Below are 21670 nucleotides of genomic sequence, written 5' to 3' on the forward strand. Positions count from 1 at the left end.
GGACCCAGCCTGTCAACATGGTTATTTCTGAGTAGCTCTCCAGGATGCCTCATGGCCCTTGGGGCAGAGGAGGTTGTGTGGGAGGACAGAAGGGCGTGCCTTTCCAGCTGTACTCCTAGGCCTTGATGGTGCCCAGGAGCCAGAGTTAAAATTTGGGAAATCAGTGTCCAAATAGAGTGCCTTTGATCCATCCTGGTCCATCAACCCCCATTCTTTCTTCCTGCCTGGCTGTGTTGTACCCTTTCCATCTGGGCCGCTAGCCTGAATTCCCTCTCCTGATGGTCAGACTCCCAGGCATGACACCCTTCTAGCCCCCGTTGAATGTGGTTTTTTAAAAATAGGTAAATAGCATGAAGGAGCTGTACCTGCTAATGGAGGAAGAGGAATTAAATGCCCAGCATTCAGATAACAAGACCTGCGCAGGGGACAGCTGGACCCAAAACACGGTGCGTTCCCAGCCCCTTCCCAGTCCTGTCCTGCCCGTGCTTCCTTTGTCTGTTTAGTGATCGCTTCCTGCCACTTTCCCTGACCTGTCTTGCATGGGGCACTGGAGCTGCAGAGGGTCATTGCCTGGTTACTGGCCCCAGATGCTGAGTGCTGTGGGGTTCAGAAGTTATCCAGGGGCAGTGACAGCTGAGGGACGGCGTGGTCACATGCAAGAGAGCAGTTAATTCTGTCTGGAGTATAGGGGACAGTGTCACAGAGAACGGGTAAGAGATGGTGGGTTTCGAAGGATAAATGGGAGCTTGCATAACAGAGAGTGGGGAAAAGGCCCTTTGGACCTAGAGAACTGTGTGTGCAGAAGTGTGGCAGGGTATTCTGGGATTGGCTGCGGCTTGGGATGTACATAGTGGGGGTAAGGACATCAAGTTGGGGTCGAATGAAGAGAGGCCTTGTGGTCTGACCCCCAGATCAAGCCAGGGGGCAGAGAGAGCAATGGGGACAGGCTCCCAGGGTCATACACAATGAGCTTGGGTAGGTGGGAAACAGGTCATGGGCCAAGGAGAGAAGATGGGGACTGAGTCAGGCTGTCAGGGAGGCTGCATAGTTGGGATTCCCCATGTGGCCCACAGTGGGTCAGAGAGGCGCATCTTGGGCAAGGACAAAGACCCAGAGCCTAGAGTCTGCAGAAGCTCGAAGAAGCCAGGGCCTATCTCACATTTAGGCTGAATAATAATTGCTGTGACCTCAGGGGTTTTTTGTTCATGTGAGGCTGGGGCACATGTCAGCCTAGGAGGTGGCCAGGCCTGGGCTTGGCTGGGTGAGATGACCTGGGGAGGTCATGGGGTTTGCTCGAGACTGGGTAGAGTCCCAGGCTGGACTCTGGGTGAGTGTTCCCAGCACAGGCTCCCCTTTCCCCCCCCCCGAAGCTCCTGACCCAGGCCTTGCCCCCATCTGCAGCCCAACGAGTATATCAAGACACTGGCCGACATGAAGGTGACACTGAAGGAGCTGTGCTGGCTGCTTCGAGATGAACGCCGTGGTCTGACTGAGCTCCAGCAGCAGTTTGCCAAGGCCAAGGCCACCTGGGAGACGGAGCGGGCAGAGTTGAAGAGCCATACTGCCCAGGTGAGTCCCCTACCTGTCAGAGACATTTCCCGCTTTGTGCCTCCGTCATCTAAGCCCTCACAGCTGTCAGATCTGAGAGCATGATGCCCAAGCCATGCTCCTAAGAAGCATAGGAACCCCTTTACCTCCTCTTTTGACCCAGAGAAGGCAAGAGATTTACCTTGAGGCATACAGCAAGGGTACCACAAACACTGGGGACTGGGAGTCACTGGGCCAAGGAAGGAAAGTGAAGGCAGATGGGCACAGGACATCACTGGCACATCTGCTGCACCCTGGGTTCAGGGGTGAAGCCAGATGCTTAAATGCCTGTCTGCACCTGGTGACATCCTTCACGTGCATGGTCAGGCTTCTCTGCCTGCTCTCCTCATTCGCTCCCCACGCCCATAAGGATCCCCTTCATTCCTTGCTCCCTGGCTTTGTTTTACTCCTTCCACACTAACTGGGGGACTCCCCTCCCCACAACCCAGTGTGACCACAGGAGCCTAACCGGGAGCCCTGGAGGTGTGGTCTCTGCTGTGTGCCCAGAGGCAAGTTGCTGCCCTCCTCTGGTGTGAAAAGTGAGAGGGTGGGTTTCCTCCCACTCAGAGGGAGTGCCCTGACCATCACCACCAAACCCACCTGCCACGACTCTTCAGGTCCCAGCTTCCAACAGGTCTGCCCTTGCTGCAGGCTGCCTTCCTGGGCATCATGGGCCCCGTGGGGGTGTGTACACTGATGGTCACTGCTGGACAAGTAACAAAACCAGCACAGAAGGGTTAAGTTTCTTTCCCAAGGTCACCCAGCTAGGAAGTAGCAGACCTGACTTTTGCTCCCCAAACCTCTGCCCCTCCTGGCTTCTCATTACCATGATCCCAACCTTCTTCCCAGTGCTCACAGGCTTCTGGCTTCCCTGTCACCCTCTTTTCCTCTGACTGTTCCTGCTGCTCCCCAAACCCAGACATTCCAGGTGCCCCTACCCACCGGGAGGCTGACCGGCCCCTGTGGGGGCTAATATACCAGACCACAGCCTGGGGGATCTGGGGCACACTGATGGCTTGAGGCTGCATGTTTACGTCCTGCCACCCTGAGGCTCGGTGCCGTGAAGGCCGTCATACTGGACTGATTCACACATTCATTATGTGACTGTGGGTGCGTATCACTCCCCAACCGTAAACCCAGACCACTTGGGAGAGTTGATAAAATATGAGAAGCAATAACTAGGAAACTCTGCTATTTTGTGGCTGCGTGACCTGGGACAAATAATGTAACCTCTTTGAACCTCTTTCTCCTCTGCAAAATAACGTAAAAGGTAGCTGTCTTGCTAGATTTCACAAGGATGCTGAGATAATGCTTGAGCAAGGCCTGGCTGTGAGGAGGGCTTAGTTCTGCATGGGGTAGTGAGCCGGTTAAGGGTCTTCAGAGCAGAGCTCTCCCCCCTGCCACCCCCTGCGGGTGCCTGAGAGGCAAGGAGGGTGGCCAGGGGGCCAGAGAGGAAGGGTCTCCTGGTGCCAGCCACCCAGTTTGCTCTTCCTTGTGCTGCAGATGGAGCTGAAGGCTGGCAAGGGGGCTGGGGAACGGGCAGCCCTGCAGCGGGAGCGTGAGGAGCAACAGCACCTGCTGGCTGAGTCCTACAGCGCCGTCATGGAGCTGACGCGGCAGCTGCAGATCAGTGAGCGCAACTGGAGCCAGGAGAAGCTGCAGCTGGTGGAGCGGCTTCAGGGTGAGAAGCAGCAGGTGGAGCAGCAGGTGAAGGAGCTGCAGAACCGCCTGAGCCAGGTGAGGCCTGCTCCAGCCACCAGGGGGACTCACTGTGGGAGAAGTCTGGGGCTGGGATCGCCTTCAGTTATAGCTGGATCCAGGTGCTCAGAGACCGCACTAGGCGCTAGGTCTGTCTCTCTGCCATTCTCTCAGGCTTGCTTTCCTGTGTGCTTTATTCGTAAGCAAGCTGTCCTCGGATACGGTCACTGTTAGTTTTGTGCTCAGACCTTCCCGGCTTACCAAAGGCAATGGAAAGAGAGTTTTCCTTTTCCACGAGGCTTATTGGCCAGTTGTTAAGTCATGTGCCTACGCCTAGAGCCTACCGAACCCTGAAAATTTGGGGAATTTAGAGTCCTCCAACCAAAAGAGGGGGCATAGGAAAAAACCATCATTGACCATTACACCCTACTAGAGTTCACATCGTGTACCCAGGTGCTCCTTACCAAGCTTCTATGCGCCACTCTTTGACTTTTTTCCTTTGTTTTACTTTTTCTTTTAATTACTTAAATCAGGACTTCATCTTTATATAAGACCCAAATATTACAAAAGCATACTCCAACCCATTCCTTTCTTTTCTTGCTACTTAAATTTGTATTCACAGAGATCGTTTTTTTTTTCCTAATCAAGAATGTAATCGTGAGACACATATTGTTTATGCTGATTTAATGTAATCGTGAGATACACATTGTTTATACTGATTTGCCTCTTTCATAAAGAGCTGTTCAGGACAGAGTGTAGGGGCCGGCCTCATTCCTAATGTGGGGCCCCCACACTAGGGGTGCTGCTTAGCCGACCTAGCTGGTCCAGGATTTGCAGCATGAAGTAGCATAGTAGTGACAGCCGTTACTGGAGCAGACAGAAGGGCGTCTATAAGGATGCCTGTAAGTGGTTGCTTTCATGGTCATTTTCCAAATCCATCTTTTGGTGGCTCGGAGCTGCTGCCCACTGGGAAGCTGGTTCCTCGTCCATGACCGGGTCGTTTGAGCTACGAGCAGCGCCTGGGGACTGGCCGTGCCCAGAGCGAGGCCCCGCTCTCCAGCCTCGCCTGCCACTGACCATCCTCTTTACCCTTGCCCAGCTGCAGAAGGCCGCTGAACCCTGGATCCTGAAGCACTCAGACCTGGAGAAGCAGGACAATAGCTGGAAAGAGGTGAGCAGGGTAGCAGGCCGTTCGTATTCTCTTGGTTCCTGGCTGCACTGCCAAGTCCCTCACTTGTGAGGGATGTGACGGGGAGGAGGCTAACTCTGTCCCACAGGTCGCCCCCTTGCATTCTGGGCTCCTCAGTCCTGGGATCTATACCCCGTTGTTGCAGCCGATGGCTGGGGACTTGTGAGGAGCCGTCTGTCAGCTCCGTCCTCCCACGCCCAGGAGAGAGACGGCTGTCTTGGTGCTCTTGGCCAGGTGCTTGCCCTCTCTTGGTTTCAGCTGTGCCTTCCTGAAAAGCAAGGCCGCTGAATAGCTGTGTGGTCTTGAGCGAGTCACTCTCTCCCTCTCTGGGCTCCAGTTGCCTCCGCGGTAAGATGAGAATCACATTCTCTGCTTTAGCCCACCCTCTCTTTGGAGACCAGTTAGGTCACTTTGGTAAAATTTGCTCCCAAGCCTCAGGGGCCTTGTCCACGGAGCAGCGTTCTCAGTAAACAAACAAGTGACCGTAACGGCTCTTTGCTGAGGACGGCCCGAGGAGGTGGTGTGTTAGGAGATGTGGTTGCAAGCCACAAACACTAACTGTGGGGAACTGAGGCAGGAGAGGATTTAATTGGGGCTCAAGAGGGCTGGTGATGCAGGTTCAGAAAAACGGGTGCAAGTCCCAGGGGACCTGCTCTGGAACCAGGGGGAGACCAGCCCTGAGCAGGAACCTTGAGGTCACTGCTGTCACCACCATCAGAACTGTGGCCACCGTCTGCTTTGCTGCTGCCTCCACATTCAGAGTAACTTCTAAAAAGACTCTTTCTTTGGGGTTCTCTCTCGGAGCTCTGATTGGCCAAGCCTGGATCGCATACCCACGGAAGGAGTGTTAGACCCACTATAGCCAGAAACTGACCAGCAGGCATTCCGGATTGGTGCTGACTTCACTCCTGCTCTGTAAGAGGAGACTCAGGCGTGGGATCCTGGGTCAGCTCTTGTGTTGACCTCCTGTCCCCTTCCCTCGGTGCACTGGTGGCCAGAACTCACCCTTCCTGCCTCTCTTCCTTGACAGACACGGAATGAGAAGATTCTCGACAAGGAGGCGGTTTCTGAAGCTGACCTTGGGGGCACCGCCTTAAAAAGGTGCTGGCATCCCCTCCCCCTGCCCTGCCCTGCAGCCCCTCCCCTGCCTCGCCCTTCAGGCACCTCTCCCTGCTCCACCACTTTGCCTGGTTCTTTCCCTCGCCCCATGTGCCCACCATGGCAGCTCAGCAGAGCTGGGAGAACCCTGGGATATGGTTTCTATGGAGCCAGAGCCCCTCAGGAGCCGGGAAGCTTGGGACAGTGAGAATTCCAGCCCGTGATTTTTCTTGTTTGTTTGATTGTGGACATGCATGAAAACCCGGGGCTCCACATATCCTCGCTTTGAAAGAAACTGTTCAGCTCCTCTTGGGGTTCCTTCTCCCTGCATCTGGAGTTAGGGGAATCAGGCTGGGTTTCTGTTCCTGGGATTACTGAGCAGCTTCCTCTGGGCCCGGCCCTGCGCTATGACCAGGGAGACCCCGGGGCTGTCGGGGCCATGTCTCCACTGTTAGGAAACCCATGAATAGAATGAGGGCGACAGGGGCGCCTGGGTGGCTCAGTCGTTAAGCGGCTGCCTTCGGCTCAGGTCATGATCGCAGACTCCTGGGATTGAGTCCCGCATCGGGCTCCCTGCTTCGCGGGAAGCCTGCTTCTCCCTCTCCCACTCCCCTTGCTTGTGTTCCTGCTCTCGCTGTGTCTCTCTCTGTCAAATAAATAAAATCTTTAAAAAAAAAAAAAAAAGAATGAGGGCGACAGAAGCCCATCAGAGCCATGAGAGCAACCTCAGGCCAGGCAGGCCAGGGTGGGAGGGTGGGCTCTGGAGTCAGAGGGCGGGGTTTGAACTCCCGCTCTGCCATTTCCAGGAGTGTGACCTTGGCTGATACTTGACATCTTTCTCTAGTGGGAATAATAGGAGCTGTCTGCTAGAGTTAGTAGAGGGCCGAATGATCTGGCCTCTGAGATGTACTTACGTCCGCCTGGCACTTTTGGTCATCAGGCAACATGTGCCGGGTCTGTGCCAGAGATTTAGTGACATCTTATTTGGGTTCCCCCAAAAGCAAACACGGGATTCGAGAACTTGTCTCAAAGATCTTGAAACAAGGATCTGAGTGCAAATGGTTTATTTGGGAAGGGATTTGGGAAACACTGGAAGTGACCCGAGGAAGGGAAGGCAGCCAGTAAAGGGGGTGTTGTCATTCTGTGGACAACCGAAGCTCAGTTTCGCTGAGGAACTCTGGGAGCCAGGGTGGAACGTGCCACGCAGAGTTCTCCCACCCAAGGATCAAGGAGGCTGGGTACTGAGCCACCAGATCCGCCCATTGTTTGTTGAGGGCTGTGTCTAAGGGCCGAACTCTGATATTTGTCGCTTCCTCTGCTTGGAGGCCAAGTGCGCTCTTGCAGTCACAAGAAAGCCTTAGGCGGAGAATAGCAGGTGTGCAGAGTTTGCTGTGTTGGGTATGTAGGTGCAGGTGCCGAGGCGGCGTGGGGGAGGGCACCAACAGCATCTTCCACGAGAGGCAAGCAGGACGGTCGTGGTCCCAGCTCTCATGCAGTGCGTGGACCAGGGAGGAAGACCAGAGCGCCTGCCCCCTCTCTGTTTTCTCCCACTAACAGTGCTCTTCCCTCCTCCACTCCTCCCAGGACCAAATCTGTTTCCTCCATGTCTGAGTTTGAAAGTTTGCTTGACTGTTCCCCCTACCTTGCTGGGGACGCGGCCCGCGGTAAGAAGCTGCCCAACAACCCTGCCTTTGCCTTTGTGGGCACCCAGCCGGTGGACCCGGAGAAGGATGCCCAGGAGCAGCCAGGGCTCTCGCCGCGGGACTGCAACCGCCTGGGCACCCTGGGCTGCCAGGAGCCGGCGGGGAGGCAGATGCAGCGCAGCTACACGGCCCCCGACAAGACGGGCATCCGTGTGTACTACAGCCCCCCGGTGGCCCGGCGCCTGGGCGTCCCCGTGGTCCACGACAGGGAGGGAAAGATCATCATCGAGCCCGGCTTCCTCTTCACCACGGCCAAGCCCAAAGAGTCGGCCGAGGCCGACGGGCTGGCTGAGAGCTCTTACAGCCGGTGGCTCTGCAACTTCTCACGGCAGCGCTTGGACGCAGGCTCAGGGGGCAGCCCGTCGGCGCCGGGGCCCGGCTTCCCAACGGCCCTGCACGACTTTGAGATGTCTGGCAACATGAGCGATGACATGAAGGAGATCACCAACTGCGTGCGCCAGGCCATGCGCTCGGGCTCACTGGAGAGGAAAGTGAAGAGCACGTCCAGCCAGACGGTGGGTCTGGCCAGCGTGGGCACGCAAACCATCCGCACTGTCAGCGTGGGCCTGCAGACCGACCCCCCCCGCAGCAGTCTCCACGGCAAGAGCTGGTCACCCCGCAGCTCCTCGCTCGTGTCCGTGCGCAGCAAGCAGATCTCCTCTTCCCTGGACAAGGTGCACTCGCGCATCGAGCGGCCGTGCTGCTCCCCCAAGTACGGCTCGCCGAAGCTCCAGAGGCGGTCAGTGTCCAAGCTGGACAGCGCCAAGGACCGCAGCCTCTGGAACCTGCACCAGGGCAAGCAAAACGGCTCGGCCTGGGCCCGCTCCACCACCACGCGGGATAGCCCCGTGTTGAGGAACATCAATGATGGGCTGTCCAGCCTCTTCAGTGTGGTGGAGCACTCAGGGAGCACAGAGTCTGTCTGGAAACTGGGCATGTCCGAGGCCCGGGCCAAGCCTGAGCCTCCAAAGTATGGCATCGTGCAGGAGTTCTTCCGCAATGTGTGTGGCCGAGCGCCAAGCCCCACCTCTGTGGCAGGGGAGGAGAGCACCAAGAAGCCGGAGCCCCTCTCCCCTGCCAGCTACCATCAGCCAGAAGGCATGGCCAGGATCCTGAACAAGAAGGCAGCCAAGTCAGGTGGCAGCGAGGAGGCCAGACTCTCGGTGCTCCCCCAGGTGGGGAAGGATGGTGTCCCCCGGGATGGAGATGGAGCCACAGCCCTTCCCAATGAGGTAGGTGGGTGGGGTCTACTCTTCTTCTTGGGATGGGGGAGGTTGACTTATAAGGTCCAAACTCTCTTGGTTTTCAAACTCAGGAATATGGTTGTGTGTTTCAAAAAGTCCTTTTGCTGGTCTGGAATGGGGGTGAGGGGGCACCTGGCTGGCTCAGTCGATAGAGCATGTGACTCTTGGTCTCAGGGTCATGAGTGCAAGCCCCATGTTGGGCATAGAGTCCACTTAAAAGTAAATAGATAGATAGATAGATAGATAGATAGATAGATAGATAGATAGAACGGGGGTTAGAAGACCCCAGACCTGGAACAACAGCCTGATGGACACATGGTCTGAATACCAAGAGGCGAGTGAGCGAGGCTTAACTAGCTGCTTTACCACCACACACCAGAGATTGCTAGCATCCCCTCCAGGGAAGAGGTGTCCTCACTGCTCTCCTGCATTGGTGTGCTGGAGTCGATGAGGGCTAATTGTGTGTATCTCTGTGTTCAGTAAAACACCTTGGCACCTTGAGAGTGGCCACAGTGGGAGGATTTACACCATGCAAATTGACAAATGCTCCAAATCAGGGCTTCTCTCCTCATTCCTGGAAAACTAGTTATTAAACATTTTCCAGCACACCCCCGCCCCCCCCCCCAAGACTCTGTGCCTAAGCGCTTCCATTTTCTCTGAGAATCTTTTGCTGTACATCCCACTCCTGATACCAATTTCAGATTTGGTTAAGGATTATTTGCATGTTAGTGAAAGAATGCATATAAGTTAGTTTTGAAGAAAGGGAAATGGTGGAGTATCTTATGGATCCCAAATGCAAGGACCTTAAGGTCTCAGACTTCTCTGTCTCCCTCTCCTTTCCCTTGAGCTTTGTTTTCTCTAATGTCTGCTTTCTTCCTCTGTCTCTCTCTGCTGCATTTGCGTGAATGGTCCCAGCTCTGCTTTTATAACATCTTCTAATTCAAGTACCTAAGAGAGACTGACTCAGCTCCCTCTCTCCCAATTCCACATTCCTAGAAGAAAGAAGAAACTGTGATTGGTCTCCGTTGAGTCCAGTGTACCCCCCATGGTCTAATCAGCTGTGGTCAGGGGTGGTATCATGTGGCCTGCAGTGCCCTCAGTAAAGGTCGTAGGTGGGGGCACAGAGAGGTGGCATGGGCTAGGACTGACCCATCTGTATGTATTGTATGTTTAGGTGGTTTCTAGTTTTTCCCTATCAGACATAATGATGTGGTGGACATCTTGGTGCAAGAACATTTGTCCACATTTTGGATTATTTCCTTAGGTTTAAGTTGCAGAAATGGGATTATAGGCTAAAAGAATATAAAAATTTTAAAGGCATTTGATAAATATTGCCAAATTGTTTTTTTAAAGATTAAAAGAAATTTTTTTATTAGCTTCAGAGGTAGAATTTAGTGATTCATCAGTTGTTACAACACCCAGTGCTCATTATATCAAGTGCCCTCCTTAATGCCCATCCCCTGATTACCCCATCTCCCACCCACCTCCCCTCCAGCAACCCTCAGTTTGTTTCCTAGAGTTGAGAGTCCCTTATGGTTTGCCTCCCTCTTGATTTTCATCTCTACACACATATGTACACAGACACACACACACACAGCCTATTGGTTCTGTTTCTCTAGATAACCCTAATATAGTGGGTGTATTTAGTCTATGAGACTTCAGTAAGATGTATTTTTATATGTTCAGTATGTACATTAAACTGAAAGTTTTTTTAAGTATAGACAGCTGGTTGAGAGTATGGAGAAATAAAACATTAACCACAGGGGCGCCTGGGTGGTTTAGTCAGTTAAGCATCTGCCTTCAGTTCAGGTTGTGATCCTGGGGTCCAGGGATAGAGCCCCATGTCAGACTCCCTGATAAGCGGGGAGCCTGCTCCTCCCTCTCCCTCTGCCCTTCCCTCCCCCACTCATCCTCTCTTTCATATGCACTGTCTCTCCCAAATAAATATATAAATAAATATCTTCAAACAAACAAACCACTAACCACATACTACTAGAGGCTGTAGAAATTGGGCACACTCTTTTGAAAGACAGTTTGATGGGGCACCTGGCTGGCTCAGTCAGTGGAGCATGGAACTCTTGATCTCAGGGTTGTGAATTTGAGTCCTGTGGCTATACTAAAAAAAAAATTTTTTTTAACCAGTAGGCTGTGTGTGTGTGTGTGTGTGTGTGTGTGTCTGTGTCTGTGTCTGTCTGTATACATGTGTTTTTATAGAGAGAAACAGATTTATTATAAGGAATTGGCTCCCACAGTTACAGAGGCTGACATGTCCTAAGATCTACAGGGTGAGGTAGCAAGCTGGAGACCCAGGAGAGCTGATGGTGTATTCCAGTCTGAACTCAAAAACCTGAGAACCAGGAGAGCCAGGGATGTCATTCCAGGACAGCATATGTAGCTAATGTAGTTCTAGTCCTAAGGCCATCAGGCAGGAATAATTCTTTCTTATTCAGGGAGAGTCAGCCTTTTGTTCTATTCAGGCCTTCAACTGAATAGGTAAGGCCCACCCACATTCTAGAGGGCAGTCTGCTTTACTGATTTAAATGTTAATCTCATCCAAAAGCAACCTCACAGAAACTCTCAGGATAATGTGTGACCAGATATCTGGGCACCCTGTGGCTCAGTCAAGTTGACACAGAAAATTAACCATCACACCCTTAGAACCATGTACATAAAAGAGACAAGTATACAAGCTGGCTGTATTTTGAATGTTGATTTTATTTTATTTATTTTTTTAAGATTTATTTATTTATTTGACAGGGAGAAACATAGAGAGAGAGGGAACACAAGCAGGGGGAGTGGGAGAGGGAGAAGCAGGCTTCCCACCGAGCAGGGAGCCTGATGTGGGACTCGATCCCAGGACCCTGGGATCACGACCTGAGCCGAAAGCTTGGGTCTTAACGCTTAACGACTGAGCCACCCAGGCGCCCCTGAATGTTGATTTTAAAGTTGATCCAAATTTTTTTCAGTATGTAAAATGTGCATGTTACCCATTGACCCAATAGTTCTTCTAGGAACGTATCCTATGGAAATATTCACAGAGGTGGGAGAATATTGTATCAATAAATGTATGGCATTATTAATAAAAATTGCTAACATTTACTGAATACTTAATAGGCACTATGCCAAATGCTTTGCATATCATTTTTTATTTGAACGTCACAACAATTTTGAGAAAGGTATCATGTCCTTATCTTAGAAGGAAATAAAGGTTCAGAGAGGTTAAGTAACTTACCCAGGGTCACACAGCTGGTAAGTGGCAGGGCTGGGATTTCAACCAAGCAATCTAGTTCTATAGCAGCACTTTTAACCATTATTGGTGGTGTGTTGATAATAGTAAGAAATGAGAAACTGCCTAAAATGCACGTAAAACATGAATTGGATAAATAAGGTATTTCCATTCAGTAGAGTAGTATATAGCCACTAAAAAGAAGGAAAGCTAGGTATACATAGTGACAGAAAAGTGTTTGTTTTGCAGTCATGAAAGAGGCAGTAGGAGATGACGTCATTTTGATAAATGTATGCTTGTGCAGTGTTGAGAATTTATCTTTGATGGACAATGTCCACTTTCTTTTCTGTATATCCCAGAATTCATTACATTCTGGGATGTTATTTATGAATATTTATTATTCTAAGAGGAGAAAGACAATTTTAAAAAATTGGTCAAGAGAGGGGCCATAGCCCCTGGGAACTGGTCCCCAGGCACGGCTGAGTCCCAATTCCTTGCCCGGCCAACCACGCAGCCCCTGGGCGGTCATTGCCTCTTGGCTCCTCCTGATTTCCTCCTCCCTTCTCCTAGGATGCTGTTTGTGACTGTAGCACCCAGTCTCTCACCTCCTGCTTCGCCCGGCCATCCCGCTCTGTCCTCCGCCACTCTCCTTCCAAGTGCCGGCTGCACCCTTCAGAGTCCGGCTGGGGTGGGGAGGAGAGGGCAGCTCCCCCCAGCGAGTGACAGAGCAGCCGGGCTCCCCACCTCAACCAGCCCAGTCCCTGGATTTCCGAAGGGAACCCACAAGGAGGAGCCGAGGCAAGGGGCCCGTGTGCTCAGCATCGTCTTGCTCTGGATGGACAGCAGCTACACCACTGCCAGAGAACAGCTTTCCCATCCAGGTAAAGCGGGGTCTCCTGCTGACTGGCTGGGTGGTGATCCCGGACTTCCCAGGGGAAGGCAGTCGGTGGGAGAAAGACCACACCTAGGCTTCGGAGGTGGCTCCAGAGGGATCCCTTGGGAGCAGTCCGTTCGGAGAGCCTCGCCTGGTTCTGCCCACAGCCACTTCTCAGAAGAGCCAAGGAAAGGATACACTTCTGGCCATGCTCCTCAGGGAAAAGCATTCACAGATGTTCCCTGCCAACCATGTCCTCCTTCATGGGGAGGAAACACCGATTACAAGAACGTGGGGTTCCTGGTGGAGCTGAGCTGGGCATCATCCCCATCCCTTCCTTCCCTCCACTGCTTCCTCCTCTCAGCCCCGCTGCTCTGGATCGCTGTGGCCCAGCGGGTATGATAGGGCAGTAGCCAGGGCCAGGTCATCGGCCTGGAATCCTGGGGTGCTGGATCTCCCTGCCCGTAGCCTGGATGCAGCAAGGACTGGAGAATGAGGTGGAAACGTGTGGGGCTCCGGGTTGGGTAGCCACTGGAACTGCCTCCCTCGTCAAGGTGACTTGGGGGGGCACCAACCTTCCCAGGACAGAAATAGGTAGAGTCAGTTTCAAGACCTGGTGCACAGATAAATGCCTAAATGCCCACTGCCTTGATCGCTGGGGTCTTTTTTCCCAACACCCTGGAGGGGCGCCACATCTCCACTGCGTTTACATCCTGTGGCTGGTGGAGGGCAAAGCTATTCCCAATGAGAGACTCCCAGTTGGCCACGCCAGGCCAAGGAGCACTCCCAGAGGCCGGTGACCCCAGGACACGGCAGTGGATGGGGGCCTGGAAACACATTTCTTGCCTCGGTTGTTTATTTGAATTTTTCTTACTATAAATATTTAAGGTGGTTTTACTTTATTTTAATAATTTAATTTACCCCAAAGTCCCTAAGGTAATTTATTGGAGGTCGAGACATGTATTTTTGCCACTGGGACACAAAGTGAGGCTTCTAACACAATGAGCAGGCATGGGGTTCCCCCACGCAGACGAGGCAGCTCGGCCGCTGAGCTTGGGTCTCCTGGTCAAGTTTAGTCTGCTTCCCCAGCTGACAAGCCCGGCAGCTTGCTCCCCAATTCTGCTGACCATCTGGCCTCAGAGCACTGCTTTTCACTCACTGGTACTTGGCCAGCCCCCAGCAGTCAGTCTGCAAACCCTGGCTGACAGGGTGGGGGGCTGGGCCGACATCCCCACTTCCCAAACATTCTCCATCTGCCCTCTCATTTTGCTCCTCCCTCTGAAACCTTTTTTTTTTTTTATGAGTCAAACCCAGATTACTAAGGTTCTATCAAGAGCATGGAGATCTCTCCAAGTTCCCCAAGTGAGAACTCACAGGAAAACAGGACTGAACTTCGAGAATGTTGTTTATTGCAGCTTTGCACATGGACCTGAGAGTATCTGCCAGCCTGCCTCAGCTCTCACCACCTGCCAGCCTTCTCACCAGCCTCTTTCCTTAGCCTTATGGCCTCTCCTGGCCCCTCTTCCGGCCCCAGCTCCGCTGCCTGCGCTTCCCCACGTCCCACGTGAGCTGCCTGAGCCATCGGACGTACTGCAGTTTGGCGGGAAAGGCCTCAGATGGCCTCTCCCTTGGTGCCACCAGTGAACCCGTGTCGGTTGCACACACGCCTGCCACACGTGAACCCCCTGCCATTGGCTGGGGGCCCAGAGTGGAAATACCAGAATGAAGCAGCTTGTCTGTGGAATGCAGGAAGACCAAAAGCCAGCAGCTTTGTGAGTTTGCCCCCAGGACTCAGGAGACACATCTACAATCCCACCTGCTCCTAGTTCTGCCCTTTCAGGGTCACCTGGACAAGTTACCCAAAGTCCTTCATCTCCATTCCCTACAGGCATAATGCGAGGGTCATGGCAGTCTGATCAGGTCCTTGCTCATGCCATAGTGACTTGTGTGGGCAGAGCAGGCTGGCCACGGGAGCCATGGGCCAGTCCCCCGCCCCAGGATGCTACTGCTCCCACTCAAAAGGTCAGGGGGTCCCTCCAAGGTTATCTCCAGGTGAGGGGACTCAAACCAGGCCACATGCCACCAGAGGCCTTCTGCCACCTCCCCAAGCTATGGAGGGCCAGGGAGGCTTCCCTCCCAGCCTTGGGGAGAAATCCTCGTGAGACCTGAGGCCTACGGACCGCTCAGCCTTACCATCACCCTCGTCCAACGCTGTCCTTACACTTTTCTTGTCTCGGCACCTGGCCACCCGGCCCCCAGCTGCTGTCAGAGGCTCCGGATCTTGGTTTTCAGTGAAGTCCTTGAGTGTCTACTTCCTGCATTCCACTGTGCAAGGCCACTCATCACTGTTCCTGCAGAAGCCTCTGGACGTGGGGCTCGATGGGGTTGAAAATGTTATGTGTAAATACTGGTTTGGTTTGATTTTTAGCATTTTAATTAGTAACTGGTTGTGTTTTCTTTTTTGGGGTGGGGGGGTTGGTTTGTAAAAACTCTCTACTCTTTTGGAATGTAATCTCTAAGTTTGTTTGTTTCTTCAAATGCCTTTTAAGTCTTGGTAACATTCCCAAAGCAGAAAACTGCCTGCCCCACAGTGGGGATTCCCCTGGAGCACGGGGGTCCCAGGAAGGAACGCTGCCCTTCTTCCCTTTCTCCCCTTCCTACTTCTCCTCCACCACTGGACTCCCAGCCCTTCCTCCTCTTCTTTCTCCCTGACCTCCTCTATTCTTCTTCCTTTTCCACCATCTCCACTCTCTCCCACCAAGGTCCCAAGGAACCCTGGGGTCCTAACGCCCTACAGATCACTGGGCTTGGATCTGTCGTGCCGGCACCAGTTGGGGGGGGGAGGTGGGGGGCCAGTTGCCCCGGTTGACCCTGAACTGGACAACCTCACGTTTCTTATGTCCGACCTCTTCCCAGAGCCAAACTTGACCCTCCTGGGGGCAATGATGTCTGTATTTGAAATGAAAATCAGACCACTTTGGCACATCAGTGGCTCCTAGATCTTGTGTGCACAAGGCATCTGTGTCCAATTCCTGTCCCCCTCTTTCCCTCCCAGGTCATTCCCCACCAAAGGCTGACCAAATTAAAAATACCTCCAAGAGGTCTTGCTTTCTCTGAACTCGAAATAGATCCCACCTCTTGGTCTTCCCAGGGACGCTCCTCTCCCAGCTGCTTCCCCAGCTGACAAAGTCAGGGACCCAAAGACTTCACCCTCCCACATGCTGACTGTCACGTGGTTCCATCATACCCACCCCTATGCACCTTTCATGGTTTCATCACCCAGCCTGTTCTCCTCTCGCCCACCCAGCTTCCAGGCTCCTCCTCCCTCTCCCCTCCCATCCAGAATGTCCCCCACCTTCCAACCTCACCAGCCCCCCCAAGCTCCCACTACCTCTTCACTCATACTAATAATCATCCCCTGCACACCCCGCCTAGAGTACTCTGCTATCTAGAAATTGCTCCCCTATCCCACATCTGCTTCAGACCTTTCAGGGACAGCTCTGGGAGGAAGCCTTGGCAGGACAGGGGTTAGTGCAGATCAGGAGACTGAGGTGCAGGGCTCATCCCAGAGTCACCTAACTGGGAAGTCATCGAACCTAGACTAGGACCTGGGTCCATCGGATCCCCCAGCCCAACTCGGTCCTGCTTGCTGTGTAAACCCACTGCCCCACTGGGGACTTTTTTTTGTGGGTACAGGACACCCAGAATATGCCACTCACTACCTAACCCAGACTTGAAACCATGCAACCATCACCACTAACCATTCCTAGAACTTTTTAATCACCCAGGCTGAAACCCTGTACCCGCTGAACAATAAATCGCCCCCTCCCCAAGTCCCTGGTAACCTCTTCTCCACTTTCTGTTTCTATGAATTTCCCTCACCTAGGTAGGTCATATAAATGGAATCACACAATATCTGGACTTTTGTGTCAAACCTCCTCACCTTTTTAGATGAAAAATTGGGCCCAGAGAAGAGAGTGGCTCACCCAAGTAAACCCACAGTAAACTAAAGGCACAGTCAAGACCAGAACGCTGGTTTCCTGACTCCTAGCAGATCCCGCATCCCCAGTGGTGAATGAGACCCCACTCTGCCATTCCGTCCTCTTGGTCGAGCCCCTTCCTCTCTCTGGGCTCGGTCTGTTCGCTCCCCTCCCCCCACCCATCCTCCTCTGTTAACCATCGTCCTCCAAAGCTTCCCCTCCTCCTGCCTCCTTTTCTCGGCCAGTTCTCACCAACATACCAAGTCGCCCTGACCCGTACGTAGCCAGGTTTTTCTCAAGTCCCAAGCTTGCTTTAGCACCCATCCCTCAGCCCTCCCAGAACAGCCTCTCCAGCTCTGCTCCCTGCCATGGACTTCCCTGCTACCTCAGCAACCCCTCCCTGCCCTCTCGGGCTCCCACTCCCGTCCTGTCCCGGAAGCACCTGCGTCTTTGGTTGCCCGACTCCGACGTTTGCTGTCATAGCTGGTGGTGTTTCCTGGGTTCTGTTTTATTTATTTTGCATTTTCTCACACTAAAGGAGGCACCTTTCCAACACCTCAGAGAGCATCAGCCTTGCCAGCCCTTCTCACTGGGCTTGGCCCCAGCGACCTCCCAGCCCAGCAGGACATCTCCTAGGTCCACTGTTGAACCACATTATCTTCTCTGTCCCCAACCTCAGGACCCCATCACTGTCAACTGTTGTGGGGGGCAGGGCTTGAATCCCTCCTTCTGGGCTCCTGTACCCTATCCAGTCCTGCCTAGCCTTGTTTGTAAAGAAGATGCAGCCTGGCTTGTGTTCTTCTGTCCCTAGGTCATTCATCCATTGGTCTGTCCGTTTGACACCCCACCATCCTCTCTGCTCTCCCCGGGGCCTCGCTGCCTCCAGAACAGCTTGTCCTGGCTTTACCCCTTACCCCTCTCAACAGTGTTTGAAGTTCGCGAAGTCCACAGACCCAAAAACCAAAGGGGACATAGTGCTGGGCCTGCATTCCCCGGACCAGGGCTCCTCCCCAGTACCTACTACTCTTCCCTCACCCTCCTTGGACCCTCGTTTATCCCGTCAGCCCTGTTTCCCTCCCTTCCTGCCCTTTACCAGCCCACGGGACCTCAGGCCCTAAAGGAAGGAGCTCTGGTTTCCTCGAAGCATCCTTGAAGGGTCGAGGTAGTCAGGGCCTGGATGTGTTGTCACACTCCATTCGGATACCAACTCAAACTGCTCCTGGGAAGAAGAACCTCAGCCGGGAATCTGGAGACCCTGCCCAAGTCTGGGAAGATCTCTGGCTGGTTCTGTGAGCCTCCCCATTCTGTGATTTTTATGATGGGCACCAGGATTACCCCTAGGGCCCCAGAACACCCCTTGTGTTTTGGGATCCTACATCACCATCCTCTCTCCACTGGACCCTGGTATCCTGGCTCCTCTCTCTACTCTGCCTCTGATCTCTGTGCCTTAGTTTACTTCTCCGCACAGGGGGCTCACCACAAGACTGTTTCCAGCAGCTTCCCGGGTATTTTGGTGCCTCTAAGGTTGGGCCTTGCCAGCCATGGCCCAGCTCCCTGTCACTGCCTCAGGACACCAAGTTGCTGAGGATGAGGTGCCTGGAGGTTCTCAAAGCATCTGGAGCATCACCTGGGAACTTGACAGAAATGCAGAGTGCTGGCCCTACCCAAGACCTGCAGAATTAGAAATTCTGGTGTGGGGCCCAACAAGCTGGGGTTTAACAAGCCCTCCAGGTGATTCTCCTATAACAGGACTTGGCCAACTGCTGATCTACATAGCAATCCATGCGGCCTGGTGAGGGACTGAGGCTGGCCCAGACCAAGAACAACTGGAAAATCCCAGCCTCATCTGGATGCCTGAGAGATTGGGAATGCTCCCTGCCCACCCCTCCCTGCCAAAAAAAAAAAAAAAACACAACTATGTCCTTTTCCTGGATGCTGGAGGGCAGGGAAAAGGCTACAGTTTTCCTTTCCCTGCCTCAGGCTTGGTTCCAGTTCTGCTCTCAAAAGGCTGTGTAGGGTTGTGCTAGCCAGGCAGCAGGTGGGAGTCCTGGGGGAGAGGGGGAGGGCAGGAGATAAAGACCCTGACCATGTATCCCTTGGAAACCTCACCACAGGCTCATGACCTCTCTTCAAGTAGTAAGAAAACTAACTCCTCAAGGAAAGACTCCTAAATCCCTAGCTCCTCCTCCTCTTCCTCCTCCCACCTCCAGGGAGACACAAGTAGACAGTGTCAAAAACCAGCTCCAACCCCCAGCAGTTGAGGAAGAGAGCCAGAAACTGTCCTCCCATCTTGGCCCCCGTCCCCAACCCCTGCCAATACTGTGAAGCCCCCCCCCCCCCGCCCTTCCTGCCCAGCCTGGTTTCTTGGTGAGGGTCCTGGGCCCTAGGGGACCCCCAGGGAAAGGCCCTCGGGAGGGAAGGGACCAAGGCCATCCTTGGGCCAAACTGTCTGCCTCTCCTGTCCACTGTTCTCTCTTCCCCACTTGTCTTCAAAAGGCTCCTTCCCAAAATGGATTGGGTGCGAGGACAACTGGCCCAATCCTCCAGCTCTCCCTGCCCGTGTCTTATTTCAGACATGAGAATAACTGTACAGTGTAAACTTACAAAAGGTTTTTAATGGTTGTAGATTGGAAATAAAGTATGTCATATGCACAGTTTCCATGGATTTGGCCTCCTCTCTGATTTCTCTTGCAGGGTGGGTGGGGTCCCCATCAGATTTGAAACCTGACTTTACCCCCCCCCCACACACACACACAGCCCAGTTGCTTGGGAAGGCAGGAGCCCTGGGAATGTCACAGTCAGCTGACTAGTTTGGGGTCACTTGGGAGAGGCCACCAGGGGTTCTGGATACTGATTCCTTACACCTCAGAGTCTCCTTTGGAGTGTGATATGACCACTGAGAAACCTGCAGAGTGTTCAAAAATGTTAACTTTCTACAAAAAGAACTTTTACAAATGTATCATGAGGGGAAAAAAGAGTGCACTTTAGACATGGGTCAGTTATTTATTACATTATAATTAATTGGCCTAAAACATTTATTAGATCACAGGTGCTGTCAATCAGGAATTTGGGAGCTAGGTAGTTCTGACTGAGCTAGGTGTCTCAAAGAGGTTGCAGTCAAACATCAGGCTGCAGTCATGTGAAGGCTTGACTTGGACTAGAAGATCCATCTGCAACGTGGCTCACTCATATGCCTGGCAAGTCAGTGTTGGCAGGAGGAGGCCTCAGTTCCTCTCCACATAGACCATAGCACTGCTTGAGTATCCTCACAACATGGCGGCTGGCTTGCCCTAGAGCAAGTCATCTATAAGAAAGTAGGGTAGAAGTCACAATGTCTTTTATGACTAAACTTTGAAAATCACAAAGTCATTTCTGCAGTATCTTACTGGTTATACAGATCAGCTCTACTCAGTGTGGGAGAGGAACACACAGGGCATGAATACCAGGAAGCAGAGATTATTGGGGACCACTTTGGAAGCTGGCTATCCTATGAAAAATCTACATCTCTCTCTCCCTCCCTCTCTCTTTTTACTCGGGGATGAGATGTGTGTGGAGGGGCTAACAAGAACTAAGTTTGTGCTAGGCATTGAGAATGCAATAGATAGGTCTGGAAGACAGGAAAGCAAATGTCAATGGCAGGGGGGAACCCAGGGTGTTCAGGGAGCCAGGAGGAACTGGAAGACTTCACAGGACATCTGAACTGACACCTGAGGTTGAGATGTTGAATAAATGAAGGGGATAGTGGCATATTATAGGCAGGAGACTGACAGGAGGTGGCTCCAGGGTGAGGGAGTGCACGTATGAAAGCCTAGTACAGAGCAGAGCAGAAATGGGGAGCCCACAGGATGTCACTGGAGTGAGGAGTGATGAAAAAGCCTGGGTCAGATCATGCTGTGCCTTAGGAGGTAAGGAATGTCCATGTCCTGTAGACCGTAGGAAGCCATGGGAGAACTGAAAGCAGAGAAAGGACAGAGGATGTATTGGGTCTGGAATCCATGAAGCAATATTCTCACTGTGCCTCAGGATGACCAGCCCTGGCTGGGAATATTGTGTTCTGTTCTTGGGACATTGACAAACAAGGAGTTGAAAGAGGGAGACAGGCATAGAAGGAACTGGGTACCACTAAGCCCCAGAAAGTGATATTCTGGGAACCAAGAGCAAAGCTCTGCTTTCAGGTGGCTATTAGAGCCAGCAGGCTGCAACCACAGAGTGGAAAATTTCAGGAAGGCAGATTTCTACCTCCCATCAGGAAACCTTTCCAAGGACCGCAGCTGTTATGGAAGGATGAATACAGTCACATTCCAGCGGCAGCTCCCCGACTCGTCTTTCAGATTTTCTGGACTGCTAATAATTCAACATTTGGTTTCAGATCTGAATGAAAGGACCACTTATGCAAGCGGACATTTCCATGGCATCATGCTAGGTGCTGAAGAAGCAGCCTGCTCTCTGCAGGCTCCCATGCCAGCAAGGGATAGTGGAGTAGACACGGTTGGGCTTCTGGGAACACAGTTTTCAGTCTGGAGCCTCAGAGAAGAGGCTGAGATGAATCCTCAGTTGAGGCTTTTTTTGCAGGAAAAAGCTGGAATGGGCTTCCCAGGCCAAGGGAACGGCTTGAGCAAAGGAGCAGAGGGAAGAAGCAATAGGGGTGGGCAGAGGAGCTGCAAGCAGTTTGGGCAGGGGGTGGCCTGCAATGAGGCTGCACAGAAGAGTTCTTGAACTTTGCCAATATTGAAGGGGTCACAGAAGGAAAGTGCTGGAGCAGGAGTGGGATAGAATAAAACAAAGGGAGTACAGAGCTCCATTCTGCCCTGGGAAAGACACGGCCCACGTTTTTGCAGTTAATATAAACGTGGGGTGGGGACCATGGCCTAACGACGCGGCAGGGCATCAGATGCCCCGTGATCCACTATATTCCTTTGGCAAGTACCTCTCTGGGCCTCTGCTTCCCCATCTCCAATCGACTCTGAGCGCGTCCAGCGCGAAGGACAAGATGAGGTGGAATCCGTAGGAGGGGACTCCCCCCGCGGGCGTGGCATAGCTGCGGAAATAGTTTACGTGGCCGGGTCGGGAC

The 21670-nt window shown here is 52.9% G+C and overlaps 1 protein-coding gene across 5 annotated transcripts in view; it reads left to right on the forward strand.

Annotated features, from left to right (window-relative positions):
- Positions 1–19264, forward strand: part of MTCL2 (microtubule crosslinking factor 2) — a 68626-nt gene extending 49362 nt beyond the window's left edge. For 2 of the 5 annotated variants that reach the window (XM_073880464.1, XM_073880465.1), the window contains 7 exons: positions 342–446; positions 1402–1569; positions 3091–3324; positions 4385–4456; positions 5505–5575; positions 7157–8507; positions 12521–19264. In XM_073880464.1, the coding sequence (XP_073736565.1) occupies positions 342–446; positions 1402–1569; positions 3091–3324; positions 4385–4456; positions 5505–5575; positions 7157–8507; positions 12521–13021 (2502 nt within the window). In that variant the 3' untranslated portion in view covers positions 13022–19264. Of the gene's footprint in view, positions 1–341; positions 447–1401; positions 1570–3090; positions 3325–4384; positions 4457–5504; positions 5576–7156; positions 8508–12315 lie in introns of all 5 variants that reach the window. The other 3 variants (XR_012374709.1, XM_073880466.1, XM_025876227.2) reach the window with 3 other exon arrangements.
- Positions 19265–21670: the final 2406 nt, after the last annotated feature.

This window comes from Callorhinus ursinus, unplaced genomic scaffold, assembly GCF_003265705.2.
Source record: "Callorhinus ursinus isolate GAN/ISIS: 27379988/994484 unplaced genomic scaffold, GSC_fseal_2.0 scaffold38, whole genome shotgun sequence".
NCBI lineage: Eukaryota > Metazoa > Chordata > Mammalia > Carnivora > Otariidae > Callorhinus > Callorhinus ursinus.